Source organism: Erpetoichthys calabaricus, chromosome 1 (assembly GCF_900747795.2).
Source record: "Erpetoichthys calabaricus chromosome 1, fErpCal1.3, whole genome shotgun sequence".
NCBI lineage: Eukaryota > Metazoa > Chordata > Cladistia > Polypteriformes > Polypteridae > Erpetoichthys > Erpetoichthys calabaricus.
Genome location: NC_041394.2, coordinates 347468210 through 347487292, shown reverse-complemented (window position 1 = coordinate 347487292; position 19083 = coordinate 347468210). Strand labels below are relative to the sequence as shown.

The 19083-nt window shown below is 40.7% G+C and overlaps 2 protein-coding genes and 1 long non-coding RNA gene across 6 annotated transcripts in view; 1 reads left to right on the top strand and 2 right to left on the bottom strand.

The window, feature by feature from the left end:
• The window catches only part of LOC114668248 (zinc finger protein 345-like), a 394673-nt gene extending 380437 nt beyond the window's left edge, over positions 1–14236 (bottom strand). Inside the window, exon 1 of one of the 2 annotated variants that reach the window (XM_028823925.2) lies at positions 14217–14236. The gene's annotated coding sequence lies outside the window, so the exon portion shown is untranslated. Of the gene's footprint in view, positions 1–4296; positions 4361–14216 lie in introns of those variants that run through there. The other variant, XM_051925344.1, reaches the window with a different exon arrangement.
• LOC114668454 (zinc finger protein 883-like) overlaps positions 1–14278 on the bottom strand; it is a 492666-nt gene extending 478388 nt beyond the window's left edge. Inside the window, exons 1-2 of one of the 3 annotated variants that reach the window (XM_028824215.2) lie at positions 14217–14278; positions 4297–4375 (exon numbers count right to left, since the gene is read on the bottom strand). Coding sequence is in view for 1 of the 3 variants with exons in the window: in XM_051925221.1 (XP_051781181.1) it covers positions 4297–4400 (104 nt within the window). In the remaining 2 variants the exon portion in view is untranslated. Of the gene's footprint in view, positions 1–4296; positions 4537–5212; positions 5355–14216 lie in introns of those variants that run through there. The other 2 variants (XM_051925225.1, XM_051925221.1) reach the window with 2 other exon arrangements.
• A 129-nt stretch (positions 14279–14407) lies between these two features.
• LOC127527912 (uncharacterized) lies at positions 14408–17540 on the top strand. The gene is made up of 3 exons (XR_007935088.1): positions 14408–14778; positions 17111–17225; positions 17426–17540. It is a non-coding gene; the product is annotated as an uncharacterized LOC127527912 (long non-coding RNA).
• The last annotated feature ends 1543 nt before the right edge of the window (positions 17541–19083 follow it).

The window sequence follows — 19083 nt, the reverse complement described above, 5'->3', positions numbered from 1 at the left end:
AGCACAAAAGCGGGATTGTGCGTACGCACAGAAAAATCCAGATGCAGGAATCTGTGCGCACGCATACTTTCACGTTCTTCTACTACATAAATCCCGATTTGCGTGAAAAGTAACGCACGTGCACGCGCCTTCTGTCCCGCCCCAACTCCTCCCAGAATTACGCCTCTTTGAATATGCAAATCAATATAAATAGCCTTCTGTGAAAAGACAATGGGAAAAGCACGGGAGAAAATATAAGAATTTCAGCGAATACCAAGTGGAGGCAAAGGAAAACGTACTATTTGTTGGTTTTAAACAGTGGTATAATCAACAAAAGAAGCTGATCGAGTGACAGAGTGTCGGAGAAACTCGAAGGCTCAACTTCACAAAGTCGCACAGTGCCCGAAATAAAAAAGAAATCACATATCAAAGTCGCTGTGAAAAGGCGAGTCGTAGCCCACCGTCTGAGTGTCATATGAAAGCGTATTAGGGTACAGACAAAACAAATAGGCACACAGTGGGAAAAAAGCATGAAATGTCAACTTTAATCTCGAAATTTCCACTTTAATCACGTTGTTTATTTTGCCATTAAAGTAGAACATCATAAATTTCATCTTAAAATCGTTTATTTTACTAGTTTCTCAAGTAGCATGTTAAATGCTTTTTTCTGTGTTTGATCTTCTATGTGCTTTATGTGTCTGAATCACTACGTGCTTCCGTTCTTTCTCTTTCTCCGACAGGGCACAGAATGCATTACATTCGACATATTACAGCTCTCTGAATAATTAAAATACTGAGATGTATACGTGATATCATTTTCATGATGATAGGAATGAAAGCATGTTATTAAACATGGGAACACGGTGACGCAGTGATTGTTCATATCTCACGCAAGAGGCTTGCTGCACCATGTGCAACCTTCGATGAAATAATTTATTACAGAAGTACTGTCTCTTTCAAACCTCCAATTCCTGTCCATACTTTTCTTTCTCCAATCGCCACACAATCAGCTCTGTAATAGACGTTAAGCCATTTGTAAGCTTAGAACGCCGATTCTTCAAAACTTTTAAGGAACATTGAAATATCTTCGTAGTACATGTTTAATTATTCTATTCGTCTATCCTTCCAGTGTCGCGTCAGCACCAGCAAGAATACAGCGCAAGGCAGGAGCTATCCTTGAACCAGCTATACGCTGCGGCACCGTGTCCTCACATGTTTATTTATTAACAATACAGATTATTTAAATGACGTAAAAGTTTTATCTGTATACTGTAAGCAACATATTTTGCTGCATTTCATCTTAAAAATGATATTGTCATCATACGCGCTTTATAAAGTAGCGCAGGTTGTGCAATATTATAACTGTAGTGTAAGTTTACAGTGAGGTGATTGTACTTATAAGTACAAACAGTTCTACAAGGAGCACTTGATGGACTGATTGAGTGCGTTTATAGTTCTTGGGATGAAACTGTTTTCTGAAACGCGAGGTCCTTACAGGAAAGGCTTTGACGCTTTTTGCCGTGGTTGAGGTAGTGTGTACTTGAAACTATATACCGATAATTCTCTTTCCGATCATCTGCTGCTGTGATTCACACTCAGATACAGTGATATAAATACTCCGAGTGGTGCAGTGAGAGTAATATGGAAAAAGATGATCCGCAGTGGCAACCCTTAACGGGAACAGCAAAAAGAAGAACAAGATGCAGTGAGCGTAACAACGCTAAAGCAGTTATGGTATTTGGAATACTATGGCTATTCCCTGGCCCATTATATTGCTACAGGTTAATTACAATCAGATGCATTACACTAATAAACAATATGCAGTTAATTTCAGTGTATTTATAAAGCCGCATCAGGAATGTGGAGCTAAGAAAGAAAGGATGAGCACACAGGAACAGTAGTTTGACCATTCTGTGGACCATTATATTGTTACAGGTTAATTACAATCAGATGCATTAAATTTATGAACGATATGCGGTTAATTTCAGTGTATTTGACAAAGCCGCCGCCGTGGATGTGGATCTAAGAAAGAGTAACCACACAGGAACAGTAGCACTGCTTTGACGCTGGGTGCCACCAGTCTGCAAAACCGAGCGGAGAAATTGCGTACGCCAAGGAATGAGTTACCGTGGAAATGTGCGTGGCTCTACGCCAAGTTTAGGTTTTATACATCGTGATTTGAGCGTGGAAAGGTTCATACGCAACATTTCTGTGCGTACGCACCGTTTATACATGAGGCCCCTGGTGATTAAAGTGCACACTGCAGACCTTAATTTAAGAGTATTGGCATACATTTTACTTTCACCATGTAGAAATGAGAACACATTTTAAAAAAATAGACCATCATTAGAGGTCACCACACCATCTGGGGCACAGCAATGGCAGATCTATTAAAGCCGTTGTCATATTCAGGACTTTGTCACCTATCCCTCATATGTAATGACTGCTTGAAGTCTGAGATTCATAGACATCACCAGTCGCTGAGGCTCTTCTCTGGTGATGCTCTGCCAAGCCTCTCATGCAGCCATCTTCAGCTGCTCGTGATTTGGCGGTTTGTCCCCTTAAGTTTTCTCTTCACCATAAGGAAGTCCTGCTCAGTCGGATTTAAATTGGGTGACTGGCTTGGCCATTCATGAATATTCCACTTTTTAACTTTGATAAACCCCCATATTACCTCAGCAGTATGTTGGGATCATTATCTTGTTGTAGTATGAAGCATTGTCCATTGAGTTTGAAGGCATTTACTGGAACTTCAGCATATCAGATGTTTCTAACCACTTCAGAATTCATTGTGCCACTGCCGTCAGCAGTTCCATCATCCATGAAGACAAGTGTGCCAGGACCTGTGGCAGCCATACATGCCCAAGTCATAATACCCCCAAGCAACTTGTTTAAACAGATGAGGTGGTCTGCATTGGATCTTGGGCAGTTCCTTGTCGTCTCCACACTTTTGCCATCACTCTAATGAGGTTCATCTTTGTCTCATCTGCCCACAAGACCTTTTCCCCAAGAATTCTGCAGGGTCTAAAGTCCTTTTTCACAAATTTGTAATCTGACCGTCCTGTTTTAGAGGCTAACTAATGGTTTGCATCTTACAGTGTGTCCTCTGCGTTTCTGTTCCTGACTGCTGATAGTCGTGTCTGACACACACACACACACACATCTCCCCCTGAAGACTGTTTCTGATCTGTTGCACAGGCCTTTGGGGCTTTTCTCTACCATAGTGAGGATTCTTCCATCAGCAGCCGTGGAGTTCTTTCCTTGGCTTACCAGTTCCTTTGTGATTCCTGAACCCACCAGTGTGTGTGTTCCTTCTTCTTCATGATATCCCAGAGAGTTGATCGAGGTCATTCTAAGATTTCACTGATGTCTCCAATGGTTTGATTCTTGTTTTTCAGCCTCATGATGGCTTCTTTGACTTTCATTGGCACAGCTCTTATCCTCATGTTGAACAATGACAACTACAGACTCCAAAGGGTAGAAGCGAGCCAAGGTATCTTAGGAAGCCATGAAACCCATCTGATGAATCAAACACCTGGGATGCCAATTGTCCCATATATTACGGTGCCATGAATTGGGGGGACCATGGAGAGAAAGTGTCATGGAAATGTCTGCAAATCTCTTAATTGAAAGTCTGCAGTGAGCACTTTAATCACAATGTCAGAATTGTTTGATTCTGAATTGTAAACTGTGGAGCAGAGGAGGGAAACCAAGGAAAAACAGATCTTTGTCACAAACATTTTGGGGGGCAATGTATAAATATCTTAAGAAATCACTGATGTAAAGCACTTTTATAGCATACAGGTATTAAAAACTTGAATTAAAAAATGCATCACCAGAAACGCCACTGGCAGAATAAATGCCCAGCTGTTCAGAGAGTACTAGTCAAAGGGTAAGAGTGAAGAGAGGCCGTGTAGAGTGTGCTCAAGGGTTCACTTACAAGGGGTTAAGTGTGAAAAAGAGGTCTTTATGGTCAGTTCCACTGGAGCATATACTATAATGTCAATGGGCTCTTAATTGGGATTTTTATTTGTTTATTTTCTTTTAAAGGTAGAATAGGCTTTATTTTCTGTCAATGTGTGAAGAAACCATGAAATATCAAGGATATCCAGGCTGTTAACACCAGTGCCCAGAATCGGACTTGACTTTTAGCATCATATGTGAGGCACATTAGGACCTGATGGACTCCGATGAACTACAAAGAAACATCTGTCGTTTTCATCTGTAAAAATACCTTTTGCTTAAGTAATGCTATTTTTTACTTTAACAGACATGCATTTCATATACATAAAAGGTGACATGGTGGGATTTACTCACCTCTGGTTCACGTGACCACCACAGTTGGTCCAGTGCAGGGTGGAGTACCTGTCAGTGTGCCAAGTTTGACGAGTCTCACCTGAATAAAAAAAGAAGGGACACATGGCTATGTCGACATGTACAGCACAGAATAACACTTCACAGGGCACAACTGTGGAGCCCCAAACAGAGGAGCAGACAGGCAGCGTGGCAGAGGTGCGACGGCTTTGTATTAAAAACCCTGAGGCTGTGGGTGCAAATGTATCCATTGACAATGGTGGACCTTGAGCGGGTCGCTTTACCTGCCTATGCTCCAAAAGGGGTTTAAAAAAAAAAAAAACACGAAACGTAACATATTATATCATAAATGTTGTAAGCTGGGCAGCACGGTGGCGCAGTGGTAACGCTGCTGCCTCGCAGTTAGGAGACCCGTGTTCGCTTCTTGGGTCCTCCCTGCGTGGAGTTTGCATGTTCTCCCCGTGTCTGCATGGGTTTCCTCCCACAGTCCAAAGACATGCAGGTTAGGTGGATTGGCGATTCTAAATTGGCCCTAGTGTGTGCTTGGTGAGTGGGTGTGTTTGTGTGTGTCCTGCGGTGGGTTGGCACGCTGCACGAGATTGGTTCCTGCCTTGTGCCCTGTGTTGGCTGGGATCGGCTCCAGTGGACCCCCGTGGCCCTGTGTTCGGATTCAGTGGGTTGAAAAATGGATGGATGGATGGATATTGTAAGCGGTCTCTGAATTCCCCCATGGGAGAAATAACTCATATCTAATCTAATCTAATAAAGGTGTCAGACAAGTGACGAAATGGAAATGTAGAACGATAAACTGACCAAAGCAATACACAGACTCTCCGGCCCATCAGTAAGAATCCACTTTAAGACCATTCATAACGGGTCCGCACCCCACAACTTCGTCAAAGAAAAAAAAGTGTTTTACCTCGATTGGCCGAATATTCAACAGGCTGCAGTAGACGCCATGGGATATTCAAATGGCAAAAATAAAATAAAAAAAGAAGAAGAAGAAGTAAGGAAACTTCATAAATCCGTTAGCCAAAGAGACTGCAATAAATGAAAGGCGTGCTTTTCTTCTGAAAAATACTTTCGGTTTCATAGAAAGTTTCCACCCTAAAGAACTGCAGGAATTCCATCAAATGTGGGACCTCTGGAGTGTAAAGCTAAACTCTGCCACCTAACGGTCATAATGTTCCTTAATTCTCTCATTTTCTCCCAATTTATCCGTCAGCAGGTTGAACACTCGGCCTTTCATGCCCCCAGCATTCAGCGTCTGTCTTCTGTCTCCTTTGTTTCGTAGCAAAACGAGTAACGTTGATTGTTCTGCCTCACATGCTGTTATTTGTTGAGCTGGGCTTCCCCTTCATCTTGTCATTTAATAACACACCAGTCAGTCATGTCCCACACTCACAGTGGTGCTATAAAAGTCATTGAAATTCACGTAAAACATGTAGTTCCCATAATAAACATTTGAAAAGAATGTCCACAACGTGTACATTAATCGGCAAACTGATACATTATTTCAAAGAATCAACATTCCAGATTTAGGACTTGAACGGGTTGAAAATATTAAACTCAACTTTAACAAACGAATCTGTCCTGGAAAAGTTTATATTATGTCATATAATATACTTGTTGTAGATGTGCAAGCATTGGGATATTGTGGTTAGGGCTTTGTCCTCTAAACCCAGCATTTGTCGATTAAAGTCCTGATAGTGACACTGTGTGACCATGAGCATGTCACTTCACCTGTCTGTGAGTGGTTTCGGGATTGCTGGACATAAGTAATGTAACCAGTAGTAACTAAATGTTATGCTGGATAAAGGTGTCAGTCATAAATGTAGAATATTTTGCCTTTAGAATAAGTAACTAGTTTGCAAAAGCTGTGTGCAAAAAGTACAGTCACGGGTGGCAAGTGAGCATGTAGTTGGAAGCGAATAAAACGACAACCAAATACGTACTTAACTTCAGGATTGTCTTTATTATAGACTCAATGGCAGATTCTTTAAATAGTAATTACCAGCAAGTCCAATCGCAAACCTATTGTGCCGAAAAAAATACTGCTCCGTTTAAACCCAGATCTGTCTCCTGTCAGCTTCTCTTCACGCTCCATGACTCTACAGGCCCTGAGTTCCTGTTTCTTGCCCCTCCCATTTCCGCTGAAAATCACATGAACAACCAATATAGTTCACACGCAGAACCATAGACATAGAATTACTAGATGCAGCATGACCAGCAGCATCGTACGTCAACGTCGCTGCCATATTGCGAGTGGCACTGCTATGGAGTGAAGTAATGGATAAAGATGCCTCATGCATGTGCTGCTTGGGATTGTGCAAACCGCTGTACGCTCCAAACAAGATCCCGGGGGATTACATTTCATAGGTAAGGCTGAACAATTGTTTTGGTTATATTTATAATCTTAACTTCAGCTACACCAGGCTAAGATAGCAAAGCTATGCATTTACGTGCTCAAGTGAGCCTCCAAACAATGTTTTGGCTAAACGTATTTAGTCACTAACTATGTAGATTGTTGTTAGCTGTTAACATTTCTCAAACTCTGAAGGTTTCCCAAAGAAATCCACCTCAGAAAGCAGTAGCCAGGATTTTGAGAAAGCTGTCCTGTGATGTGTGCCGTGCTAGTTTGGTAACAGATGCTGTACCAGCATCATATGATCAAAGCTACCACTTGCTCACATTAAGAAACAAAGGAGGATTCCTTCTGAGGGTACAGTCAAGGTGGTCAAAGTAGCTGAGCATGTTATCCGACAGTTGACATTAGGGCATGTTGTCAGTGCATCTTTGATCAATCAATTTGTTCGGGCTGAAATTGGTTCAGATGATGTGTTTTTCTCAAGGAGCACATTAAGGAAACAGTTTGAAATTAACAACCATCATTTTATGCTCATGTGTTTAGCTGTGTCTGCCTTCCAAAACCTAAGGCTGCACCATATTGCCAAACGGAATACTCTCAAATTACAGGATCTGAGCAAGCGAGAGGAGCTGCAAATCTGGAGGAGATCAGTGAGGTAGGGGGGAGCAAGACTGATGAGTAAATGTTAAGAGCAGTATTTTGTATTGTATTCAGTAGTGAACAGGGAGCCAGTGAAGTTCAGAGAGAACAGGTGTAATATGTTCAGTGGATTTAAAACAGCAGGTTATTATCCTGGCAGCAGAATGTTGAAGAAGCTGTAAGCGATGAATTATGTTTTTGTGGGATGCCAGATAGAATAGCATTACAATAATCTATATGGGAGGTGGCTAGGACATTAACCAATACAGCAATCCCTTGCTATATCGCGCTTCGCCTTTCGCGGCTTCACTCTATTGCGGATTTTATATCTGTAGTACTAGGGTGTTGTACCGTGTTATGTAAATATGTAAGCATATTTAAATATATATCACGGATTTTTTGCTGGTTTGCGGATTTCTGCTGACAATGGGTCTTTTAATTTCTGGTACATGCTTCCTCAGTTGGTTTGCCCAGTTGTTTTCATACAAGGGACGCTATTGGCAGATGGCTGAGAAGCTACCCAACTTACTTTTCTCTCTCTCTCTTGCTCTGACATTCTCTGCTCCTGACGGAGGGGGTGTGAGCAAGGGGGCTGTTCGCACACCTAGACGATACAGACGCTCGTCTAAAAATGCTGAAAGATTACCTTCACATTGCTCCCTTCTGTGCAGCTGCTTCGTGAAGTGACATGCTGCACGGAGCTTCGCATACTTAAAAGCTCGAAGGGCACGTATTGATTTTTGATTGTTTGTTTTTATCTGTCTCTCTCTCTCTGCTCCTGACAGAGGGGGTGTGAGCTGCTGCCTTCATTGCAACTGCTTTATACGGCGGTGCTTCACATACTTACAAGCCAAACAGCCCTATTGATTTGTTTGCTTTTCTCTCTCTCTCTCTCTCTCTGACATTCTCTGCTCCTGACGCGCACTCCTTTGAAGAGGAAGATATGTTTGCATTCTTTTAATTGTGAGACGGAACTGTCATCTCTGTCTTGTCATGGAGCACAGTTTAAACTTTTGAAAAAGAGACAAATGTTTGTTTGCAGTGTTTGAATAACGTTCCTGTCTCTCTACAACCTCCTGTGTTTCTGCGCAAATCTGTGACCCAAGCATGACAATATAAAAATAACCATATAAACATATCGTTTCTACTTTGCGGATTTTCACCTTTCGCGGGGGGGTTCTGGAACGCAACCCCCGCGATCGAGGAGGGATTACTGTACTTCAGTACTGTGTTCCATAAGAACAGGACAAAATCTAGAAATGTTTCGGAGATGGAAGAAGGCAGTCCGAGAAATGTTACTTATATGGGAGCAATTATTTAATAATAAATAAATTATTATTATTATTTAATAATTGTAATTATTAGTGTATAAATGGATATAAATAATTGCATTTAAACGGTTCGCCAAAATCTCTTATAAGTAAACGATACTGTTTTAAAAGTTATTGCTTTTTCATCAGAAAACCCGGTTTCCACATCTACCTGTATTAGTTTAAATGGCACTTTTGCCACTTGCAATATGGCAGATGCGCTGACGTATTATGTCAACTGGGCAACACAGTGCATGCGGCGTCTATCTATATATGTCTATGCGCAGAACCGCTATAGTTCATACACAAAGTTGCGATAGGATGCGCATACAAAATCAGTATGTTTCGTACGAGAAACCGACATGGTACACACATACAACCAATAGAGTTCAAGTGCAAAACCGATATGTTACCCACATGAAACCAGTATAAGACATGCATGAAACCAATATCCACGTCGTGGAACAGACTGCAAGAGAATCGTTAAGACAGCCAAGTTAAGGAACGTTCTGGCCACACGGATCAAAGAAAGATCCTACGACAACTTAGTAAAAGGGCAATTCCACGGCGCGGGACAGAACGCAAAACATTACTCCACATCTGCTAAGTAAAGGGACGTTCATGCCAGGGATCAAAGGGAGGATCTCGGGGCGACTTGGCTGAAAGACAGTATTCACACCGCAAATCAGAGTGCAGCATCTCCACGGCATCTTTTAAATCAACTCTGCCTACTGGCAGGTTGAAGCTCAGTAAGGGCCGTTCTTGCTCTGCTTTCCAATATAGATTACGGCCACAAGAAATGCCAAACAACAAGAAAATCGGTTCACACAGGGCCGAATTGGGATCTGATTGTCTTAAGCGTTTCAGCTTTATTCACTTTGCCTCTCCTGAAATCGGCAGTCTTCTTTTGGTGTAGCTTGCTACACAAGCACTCAGTTCAACTTATACAGCCTAAACTCCACTGTTGCAGACATGGAGAAGGCATACAAAACCAATGCTGCTTCTGTGGCCAATTCAAGACACATGCGCTATTCCGACGCCTCAGCAAAAAGTTCCATAACCAAAGCTTGTGCATTGGCTGAAGCTGCACGTGCACGTGCATCCTTCGCAATGAAAGAGCTCGCCATTAAAAGAGAACAAGAAAGAATGGAGACAGAGACACTTGCACTGGAGGCTCTTCAGTCCGAAAAAGAAGCTGCTACCGCAATAGCTGAAGCTGAAATATTAGCAGCTGCGACAGATCTACTAAATCATAAGATCCGCAGCAGCCGAAGCTCATCTCAAGCTAAGGGAAGGACGGCAGAGTATGTAACTCTTGACACTGACACCTCTCAGCCTAACTCACCTATACACAAAGAAATGGAAACATCACCTGCGGCACAACAGGACGTCATGCTGAGGAGTCCTTCACGCATCTCAGGTGACCACCCATTTTCTACAGAGGTGCAGGCGGGAGAAAGTAAAGATGTCCAAAGAGTGTCATCACAGTCAGCACATGATATTTACCCAAGACTGCCCCATCAAGCAGGACTACCTGATCACATCATCAAGACCCCTCTAGAGAGATATTAACTTCAAGGAACACATCACTTAAACATTTTATTATCGTATCCTTTCTTTTTGCCTCTCACTGACAAAGACCAAAAGGGACAAATAAGGTAATAATTTACATTTCATATTTTACTAATTCTCGCCAATTTTAAAAGACAGCATAGCTATAATGCAATATTAGATATATTTTAAAAAAAAATCTTGTTACTGACAAAAAAAAGGGTGGTGACATCTTTTATATGTTGTATAATATTAATTCTTAGCATTTTCAATGAATGGTTTAGGTAATGTTTTACAAAATGTAATTAGCATATGGAATTAATGTATAACCAGAATTCAGGAACATTATGAGTGTTAAACTTTATTTTTTTGTGTCAACTGTTTGCTTGGAGTTTCACTAAAGCCTTTAAAAAGAAGACACTCGGACCATTGAGTAATTTTATATTTGAGTCATACTAACTGCTAGAACCTTTCTCGTAGCTACATTTTGAATTATTTGGAAACCCTCAAACACATACAGCTATGCCCATGGTTGCTTAGAATAAAGAAAAAGTTTCTGAAGTGTGTGTGAAATCCACCATTGACAAGTCTCCAGCAGTCTCCCCAGTGGTCTGGATGAAAAATTTCCTGTACAATAACGGCTGGCATCCACTGTTCTCATTCCAAAGCAGGAAACATGCGCCCACTGCCAGATGAAGTGACCCTCATGGTGACCCCCAGATGATGATGCTTCTGTCCATCCTTTAGTCGAGGTTTGGGCCGCCGAGGTCGCTCCACTCCTGGCAGCCTGTGTGACCCTGACGCGAAAGGGTGAGTACGGGGGCATGTCCTTTGTTATCTGCACAACTGCAAGTAGTGAAGTGACTGCACGGTAAGAACTAAGTGATGCTAACATTTTCTGAAGAAGGATTTTTTTTTCTGAAACACTTTTTACAAGTTATACTGCAGTCTTTTACCAAAAATCAACATAAAACCTTTTAAAGGCCGCGACGATAAACTCAGAGTGAAGACCAATTGATGTCGCCGCGCACGAGCAGAGCAAGGGGGGTGCACGTACACATCGCCAGACTCAGGCACACACATAAAGTGAAGGCGAGGCTGCGCACACAGTTAATTCCGAGTGCGTCCACCTAACGTAGTTGATGAGTCTAGAAAAAACAATGCCACCTGAATGACCGAGTGTGACATGACGCTGGCTTTCACCTCAGCCAATAATATAAAATAATAAAAAAAAAAATCGGGAGTGGTCGCCCCTCGACTTTCTCGTATACTCAAATATGGGGATGGATATTTGAGGAGTAAACCACAAGACAATGATCATAATTTTTCTATTATGTACATTAAAGAACCATCAACAATAAATCAACTTAATAATATATTGAACAATTATTATAAAAGTAAAGTTGATTGGACTCTGCAGCTGCATTAATAAAAGGTAAAGTACCACTTCGAGTTAACAGAAATAGCCTAAAAGATGAAAGAAATCAACATTTTGTACCCAATACTTGAATGCATAATTTCGTTGACCTAAGTGAAAGAGTACTCAAGTTATCGTGTTTACATACACGCACACACAGACAGACAGACACACGGACATAATTCCAAAAATAGTATTGTCGGACTCAGGGAGGTCTGAAACATCGAGATTAATGAAAATCTCAAAATAGAATTTTTTTGGACGATTCCAATACATTTCCTGTACTTCATATATGAGAACATAAAAAGGGTAGAAATGCAGTTACATTACTAAAAATGTCTGAAATCGCTCACACAGGATTTAGCATTAGCAAAGAGGAAACTAATGTTAGCTTGTCCAGGTCTGAGGGGGAGGAGGCTAACGTTGTGGTAATAAGGACCAGGAGGAAAACAAAAACACAGAGGCAAGAGGCTAACATTACCAATGATAATGATGGAGCCCTACCCTGTCTGATGATTGGCGGCAGAAACCTTACAGTATTTCTGTAGACTCTGAATTATGGGTACACTCTTAAAAACCCTGGTTCTTTAATAGCAGTTTATGGTTCTTGCTAAATGTATTGTGTGTATTTCTCTCTTTTTTTTGGCTAAGGCTTCAAGAAAATTCTTCAAAAGCCAACGGTGACCATTTGAAATGAAGTAAAGAATTTTTCCTGCGGTTTGCCCCTCTTTCTGAATATTATGTACGTTGGAAACAACAACAAAACTGTGGTTCACAAATCATTAACAATTAACACTTGATTGCACAGATTCCAATAGCAACTCACTTTTATGGACCTTCATTTGGACTCCTTGTTACAGTATACTTCATTTCATTTGTTTGTGTGTGTGTTTGGGTAAGAGATGCTGATGCTCAGGGCCACCAGAGAATCTTAAATTGTCTGACTTGGAGCAGCAGTCATGATGTTTCAATGGCACAATCTGCAGGTCGGTAGGTGACAATAAATAAAAAAAATTAAAGTGATTCTGATCTTCTGGACTGGAGGGTTGTGGGGCTTTGGGCGGTTATTTTGACAGAGATGGTATCAACATCCTAAAATTCAGTTCCGCTACAGTTGAGTAATATTGCCTAACGCAAATTACAGTAGCACGCACACTATAAACAAGTGTGATCATATGATCGGTGTAGGCTTTCCTAAAAGGACAGAATCAGTATTTCTTGTATGTTTACCTTAAAGATAAAACAATACGTTTATTGTATTTTGTGTTTGGCTGGATGACGCACGTAGCTGGAGGTCTTGGTCTGGGTGGCGATGATGGTGTGAATTCATAAAAACACCCGGCCCATGTGTGTCGGAGCTTTGAAATACAACTGAGTCTCGATAACGTGAAGTGAACCTGAGGAAAAGATAACAATGAACAACAACGACACTCCGGCCACAGGGTGACTCGCGCGAGCAAAGCACGCTGGTGGTCTGAATGACATGAACGCGCAGTCCACCTCCGATTCAGGTCGCGTGCAAGTAACCGAGTGGGGCGAACGAAATCTAACGTGTTCACAAAATGTAGCCCCCGAACCGTAAGTACATACCCTTTCTCTCTGTCGTTCGGTGATGCGATTCTAAACTCGTTCGACTCCTGCTTGATATGGTTCTAGTTGTAGACGACACTCTTGTCCATTTTCGTACCACTTCTTTCTTCCTAGAACTGTATTGCGGCTGACCGGAGATTTCTAGCCGTCGCTTTTTATGACGTCACGAAACACGTCACCATAAGACTTTCTACTAATAGTTGAATAGGAGATTAATAAAAGGTAAAGTACAACCTCCAGTTAACGAAAATAGCACAAAAGTTAATAGAAAACAACGTTTTGTATCTAATATATGTACGCAAAATTTCGTTGACCTAACTGAAAGCGTACTCAAGTTATCGTGTTTACATACACGCACACAGAGGCAGACACACACACAGACATAATTCCACAAATGGTGTTTTCGGACTGGGGAGGTCTAAAACGTGGAGATCCAATAAAAAATCGAAATGGACTTTTTGTAAGATTCCCATACTTTCCCCATACGTCGTATACGAGAAAGCCAGGGAGGTCCAAAACGTCGAAATTCATCAAAATCACGACATCGAATCTTCGGACGATTACAATACTTTCCCTATACATCGTATACGAGAAATTAATAAAAATAACTCGGTTAACGAGAAATTCTATTGTTTTGCTCTAACTGTATTTGGAGTGACGCGATCCCCTTTGAACGTGTTTAGGTTGCACTTATATGCATAGTAAATGTATTGTGTTAGCTGTTATGGATGCATCAGGTCACAATTGGCCGAGTAGATTACAGTATGCAGAATTTCGAGGCAGCTCTTCAAGCATCTTTAATTTCTTTTCGTGGGTATTAAATAGAAAACCAACAGTCAGTTCGTTGGGGGGCATGCTCAGCGGTACAACAAAAGAAAGAAACCCCGTGCTCCGGTGCACTTTCTATTTAAGAAACCGCCACCGTGCCGATGTGCAGCCATCAGCCTGACACTTACGGAGAAAGAATGAGCAGCGTGCGGACTTTCAAACAAAAGCTGGTACGTCGTCTTCTCAAATTACCGAACTCGTATATGGCGCAACTACGTACCTTTTTCGTCCCGTGTCTTCCACCTGAATAACCAGCCAATAGTAACCGTCCGCTCGATACTGAGGTTTCGAAGCACTGGAGCTCGAAGTGCCGCCTGTCGCTACCCGAACTACGTACCTACCCGATTTGCACGCGCAAGACAACAGAGCCTCGTGCGCATGCGCGCGCACGCACGCGCAGAAAATTACTATTACGACCCTGCCCGATCTGCGGTTTTCTACTTCGCGACACGAGTCCCCATCCGATTTGTCTCACGCACGCGCTCTCTGCTTAATTAAAAATCATTTCACGACTCTGCCCGATTTGTTCTGCGCATGTCTAATGTTTTACGACACACGTCATTCGTCAGGTTTGAATTGTACTTGCGAGTCATTTTTTGTGTTGACGTTTATCTTCGTCTGTAAGTGAACTTCTTACTGGAAAAGATGATAACTTTTGAATTTTATAACGTCTTGGAAGAATATATGTCGCCTGAAAATTTTAACTCCATTCGACTGAAGAGGGAGCGAAATGAAATGCGACGTATGTCTGTGAACTTTATAATGGATACGTATAGCTTTTTGTAAGTACATCGTATTGATGCAAAAGGCAATAAGGATTTTCCTTTTTAGTTGCAATATGACATTTGTAATCTCGTGGTTTAAATGTGAAAGTCGCAGCATTTTCCGTATTTGGGTTAATGGATGCATTTCATTTATTTTGTAACACCGTTTTAGCATTTGGTGGTGTGTTTCTTTTAACATTTGTTAGCATTTTTCATCTTAAAGAGTGAACGGCATGCTAATAATTAAGCAAAACAATGTAATCGAGGTGTCGAATTAGGAATAAAGTTAGGAGAGCACGGCTGACACTCGACCGGTGTAAAGTGTGCCCTCCAAAGCCATCAGTTTTTTTTACTATGTTGATATCAGATTACATCAATACAAGAGTATATCTATAATAAAGTTAACAAAATATAATGATGAAGGCAAAATTACATACAAGAGTAGCTACAGCTAAGTTATTACAAGAAAGCGAGATGCAGATAATAGCATTATACGTTGTTAATGAAGCAGAACAGAATCTTACACGTTTTAATTATTTTAGTGTGTTTTCCGTTTTTAAAAGATATTTCTAGCGTATTTATGTCCATACAGAAAGATGTAACTTTATGAAATTTATGAAACAAGGAAACCACAGTTACTGCATTTTCTAACATTTAGTCTTCAAAATTGTATACAGTATAAGAACAACAGTACTTAAACAGTGAGATATTGGTTTGTCATTCAAGAAAGTAACAAAAATAAATCTTTATAAAACATTTTTGAATAGGAGCAGAAGTAAAAGAAATGTGAGAGGGGATTTGTCTTCATTTTTACATAAACTACATTCTGGCGATATATTAATGTCATACTTGTGAATTAATTTGTTAGTTGGATACTATCTATACTAATAAAAGGCAAAGCCTTCACTGACTCACTCATCACTAATTGTCCAACTTCCCGTGTAGGTGGAAGGCTGAAATTTGGCAGGGTCATTCCTTACAGCTTACTTACAAAAGTTAGGCAGGTTTCATTTCGAAATTCTACACGTAACGGTCATAACTGGAACCTCTTTTTTGTCCATATACTGTAATAGACTGCAGCTCGATGGCCGTGGGAGGTGGAGTTGCGTATCGCGTCATCACGCCTCCCACATAATCATGTGAACTGACTGTGAACGCAGTACATAGAAAACAAGGAAGAGCCCCAAAAAGCACTGAAGAAAACATTCATTACACAGTTGAGAAGGCAGCGAAACAAAAAGAAGCAAGCGAGTGACGCATACAAGCATATTCATAAGTGCAGCTACTGCGGAAACAAAGAACGGTGTAAACCGTAAGTTTAAATTAAGTTTATAGAAACGCTCCCGCTGCCGTTTGCAATACCATATTCGCGACATACAAGTTTAATGAGAAGACACGAGGTATAAACGAGATTTTGGATCACTTTGTAACAGAGTTAAAATTGCTATAGCGAGTAACTTTTAAGTGCCGGGTCTTAGCTAACATTAAATAAAGCCATGGACATCGCAACATCACATAAGAGAGCGGCTCACGTGAAGTGACTGAACGCAGCACGAGTGATCACTTCGATTAATCAAACCTGTTCAAAAAAATACATTACACAATTGATAATGTAGGAAAAGAATATGAAGCGACTGACGCACACAGACATATTCATGAGTGCAGGTACTTCGGAAACAAAGCATCGTGTAAACCTACAGTTTAAATTAAGTTCATAGACCTACAAAAGGTTGCCATTGATTTGAGGCAAGATTGCTTTTCTCCTGTACAACTACACGTTGCATTCTCAACAGTATGCTTGCACGGCTTGGTCATTTTACAACAGGAGTGCTCAACTGACAACGTGGTATACAAAGAGAACTATAACAATCGTAATAAACGAACAATAAAACAGCAGAGAACCCGTGGATTAAATAAAAAGGCTGCTTCCTTGGCGAAGCAAGGAAAAAGGATGGGCTTATATGGCGTTCATTTATAAAACAGCGGAGAAACTGTATAAAGGCTGCTTCACAAAAAAACAGCAGAGCGCCTTATATGAGCAGGCAGTCAGCTAATATTGTTTGGTTGAAAAAAATTCTATGGCAGAAAACAGACAATTTCAAAATTTATGATGTCCAAAGCCATCAGAGAAGTGTGGTGTGCGTCTGATGTGACACAATGACAGGCTGGGTACCTGCTGTTGTCACGTGTCATTGGCTTATCATTTAAGCTGTGGTTTAGGAGGAGTACACACACAAACATTTAACTGAATATAATGGAGAAGGCTTGGTCCTTAGAAGTAACTTCTTTCTTATTGCTGCAGTTAGAAGTACAATGCCCCTTCATTGTATTTTTATTCTTGACCCTACAGGATGCCCAGTGGTAACCAGCCTTCCATTGGCTGAACAGATGGCAGTGTATCCGAATTCTGAGACACAACTGGATGTCCTTTTCTTCTGCTTTTAAGATTCCCAGTTCGAGATGATGTGTAGTTCATGTTGGATTTGCTATTTTTACAGGTAAGACTACTGAGGCTTTCAGTTTCAAAAGTAATTTGTACACAATTCCTGCAAAGCCTCCCCATATTTATTATTTGATCGGTAATATGTTGTTGCCTTGAATACTGTACTGTATGTCTGCTCACTCTGTCCAGTAACTAACACGGCTTTTTAATTTTAGACAGGAGAGCGTCAAGAGTGTGAATCCTCACAAACACAGAGACTGAAGAGCATCAGTCCCAGCAGTCACTATACAGCGATGTTGCTCTGTTTTGCAAAATAACATTTATTTTCTTAAGTTACTGTGCTTTTGTTGTTGGATTTTAAAAGAACCGAGACTTAGTTTTGTTTTAAGTTAAAATTAAGGTAGGAGAGAAAAAGAAGATGTTTTCATGTAAGTACCGACACCTGAGTACATCACATTAGAAGTTCAGATATACAGAGATTGTAACATAATATCTACTGTATCCATAATGTAAAAGGAAAAAAATGATGCTAAATATAATGACAATTAAGTTGGGGTTCTTTCAACATCCAACAAAAAACCACAGTAATTTAAAAAAAATATTATTAGTCAGACTTTACTCTAAGCAGAACTTTATCTATTGTGATGGTTTACTTTGGTAATAATTGATCTACAGGAGTACTAAGGAAGGAGGCAGAACAAGAAGTAAGGGTACACTTTATTAATGTTTGAACTCCGTGAGTGAATATCTACTGTGTTTATGTTTTTAACAGTTACAGTGAAGTAGAAGAGTCTGGCCGTGTTATGGAGCAGCAGTTAAAGAAGGAAGGAGAGATGTGTGCCATGTTGAAGTAGCAGCTGGCCCTCCTGCCCAGCATTTCTAGAATCCTCCATCTCAATCTCTGCTCTGATCTGCTGTGTCTTTGCCAAGTGATCACGAGGTATTGGCCTTTTTAGTTTTTTTTTTCTTCTGAAAACGGTCTCAGTCTCATTACACTGGCTGCCTGTCTCACGTAGAATTGATTTGAAGGTTCTATTAAATAATTAGAAGGCTTTGAGTATTTTAGACCCTGCCTGTATTTTGGAGTGTCTGCTACCAACATTTCTTTGCTGAAACGTTGCTTTGTTTTTTGTTCCAAGATCAACCATAAAAACTGACAGCTGTCTGTACTCTGGAATGCTTTGCCAATAGAGAAGTGCCAGGCTACAAATGTCAAGCATTTCGAAAAACTTCAACAAGCCCACTTTTCTAATTTGGCTTTTTCTTAATTACTTGCATTGGTTGTAGTAGATTAGAAATGGTACTGTGTACACTTTGTAAGCTCTGCACTGGGCACTAACCTCTGCTGATTTTCTCTGTTGTTTTTTTTTTCCAGTTTATTGCAATGGTGCCCCCCTGCATCTCTGCCGTCTGTTAAATCAACTCCAACTGCCTATGATAGAAGAAAAGTTCACAAGATGTCCTGAAATGGAATTGTGATTGGAGTGAGACGGCCACAATTATGTATGCTGGGATGTGCAGAGGGGGCTGTGTGGGCTTTGGCTTGGGACCCCCAGAGGTTTATTATCCCTGGCAACCTTGAAAGCTGCAAGTTTGTCTTTGTCCCTGGCCATTTGACCAGGCAGTGTATTTATTACAAAGGACAAGGACCCTTCCATTTGCTTCTTATTTACTTGTATAATACCTTCAATTTTCTTTGCAACTGTATATTTTTGTAGAGCAATTTGAGCAACACTTGTAAGCAAAGGTGATGTAAAAATATTATTAGTGAACAAATGTTAAGGGACAGATCAGGAAAAATTTCTAAATTTTTAGTTTAAATAGAACAATGTTTTATGCAATATTGCTGGATAACAACTCTTTGACTCTGAGTAGAATCT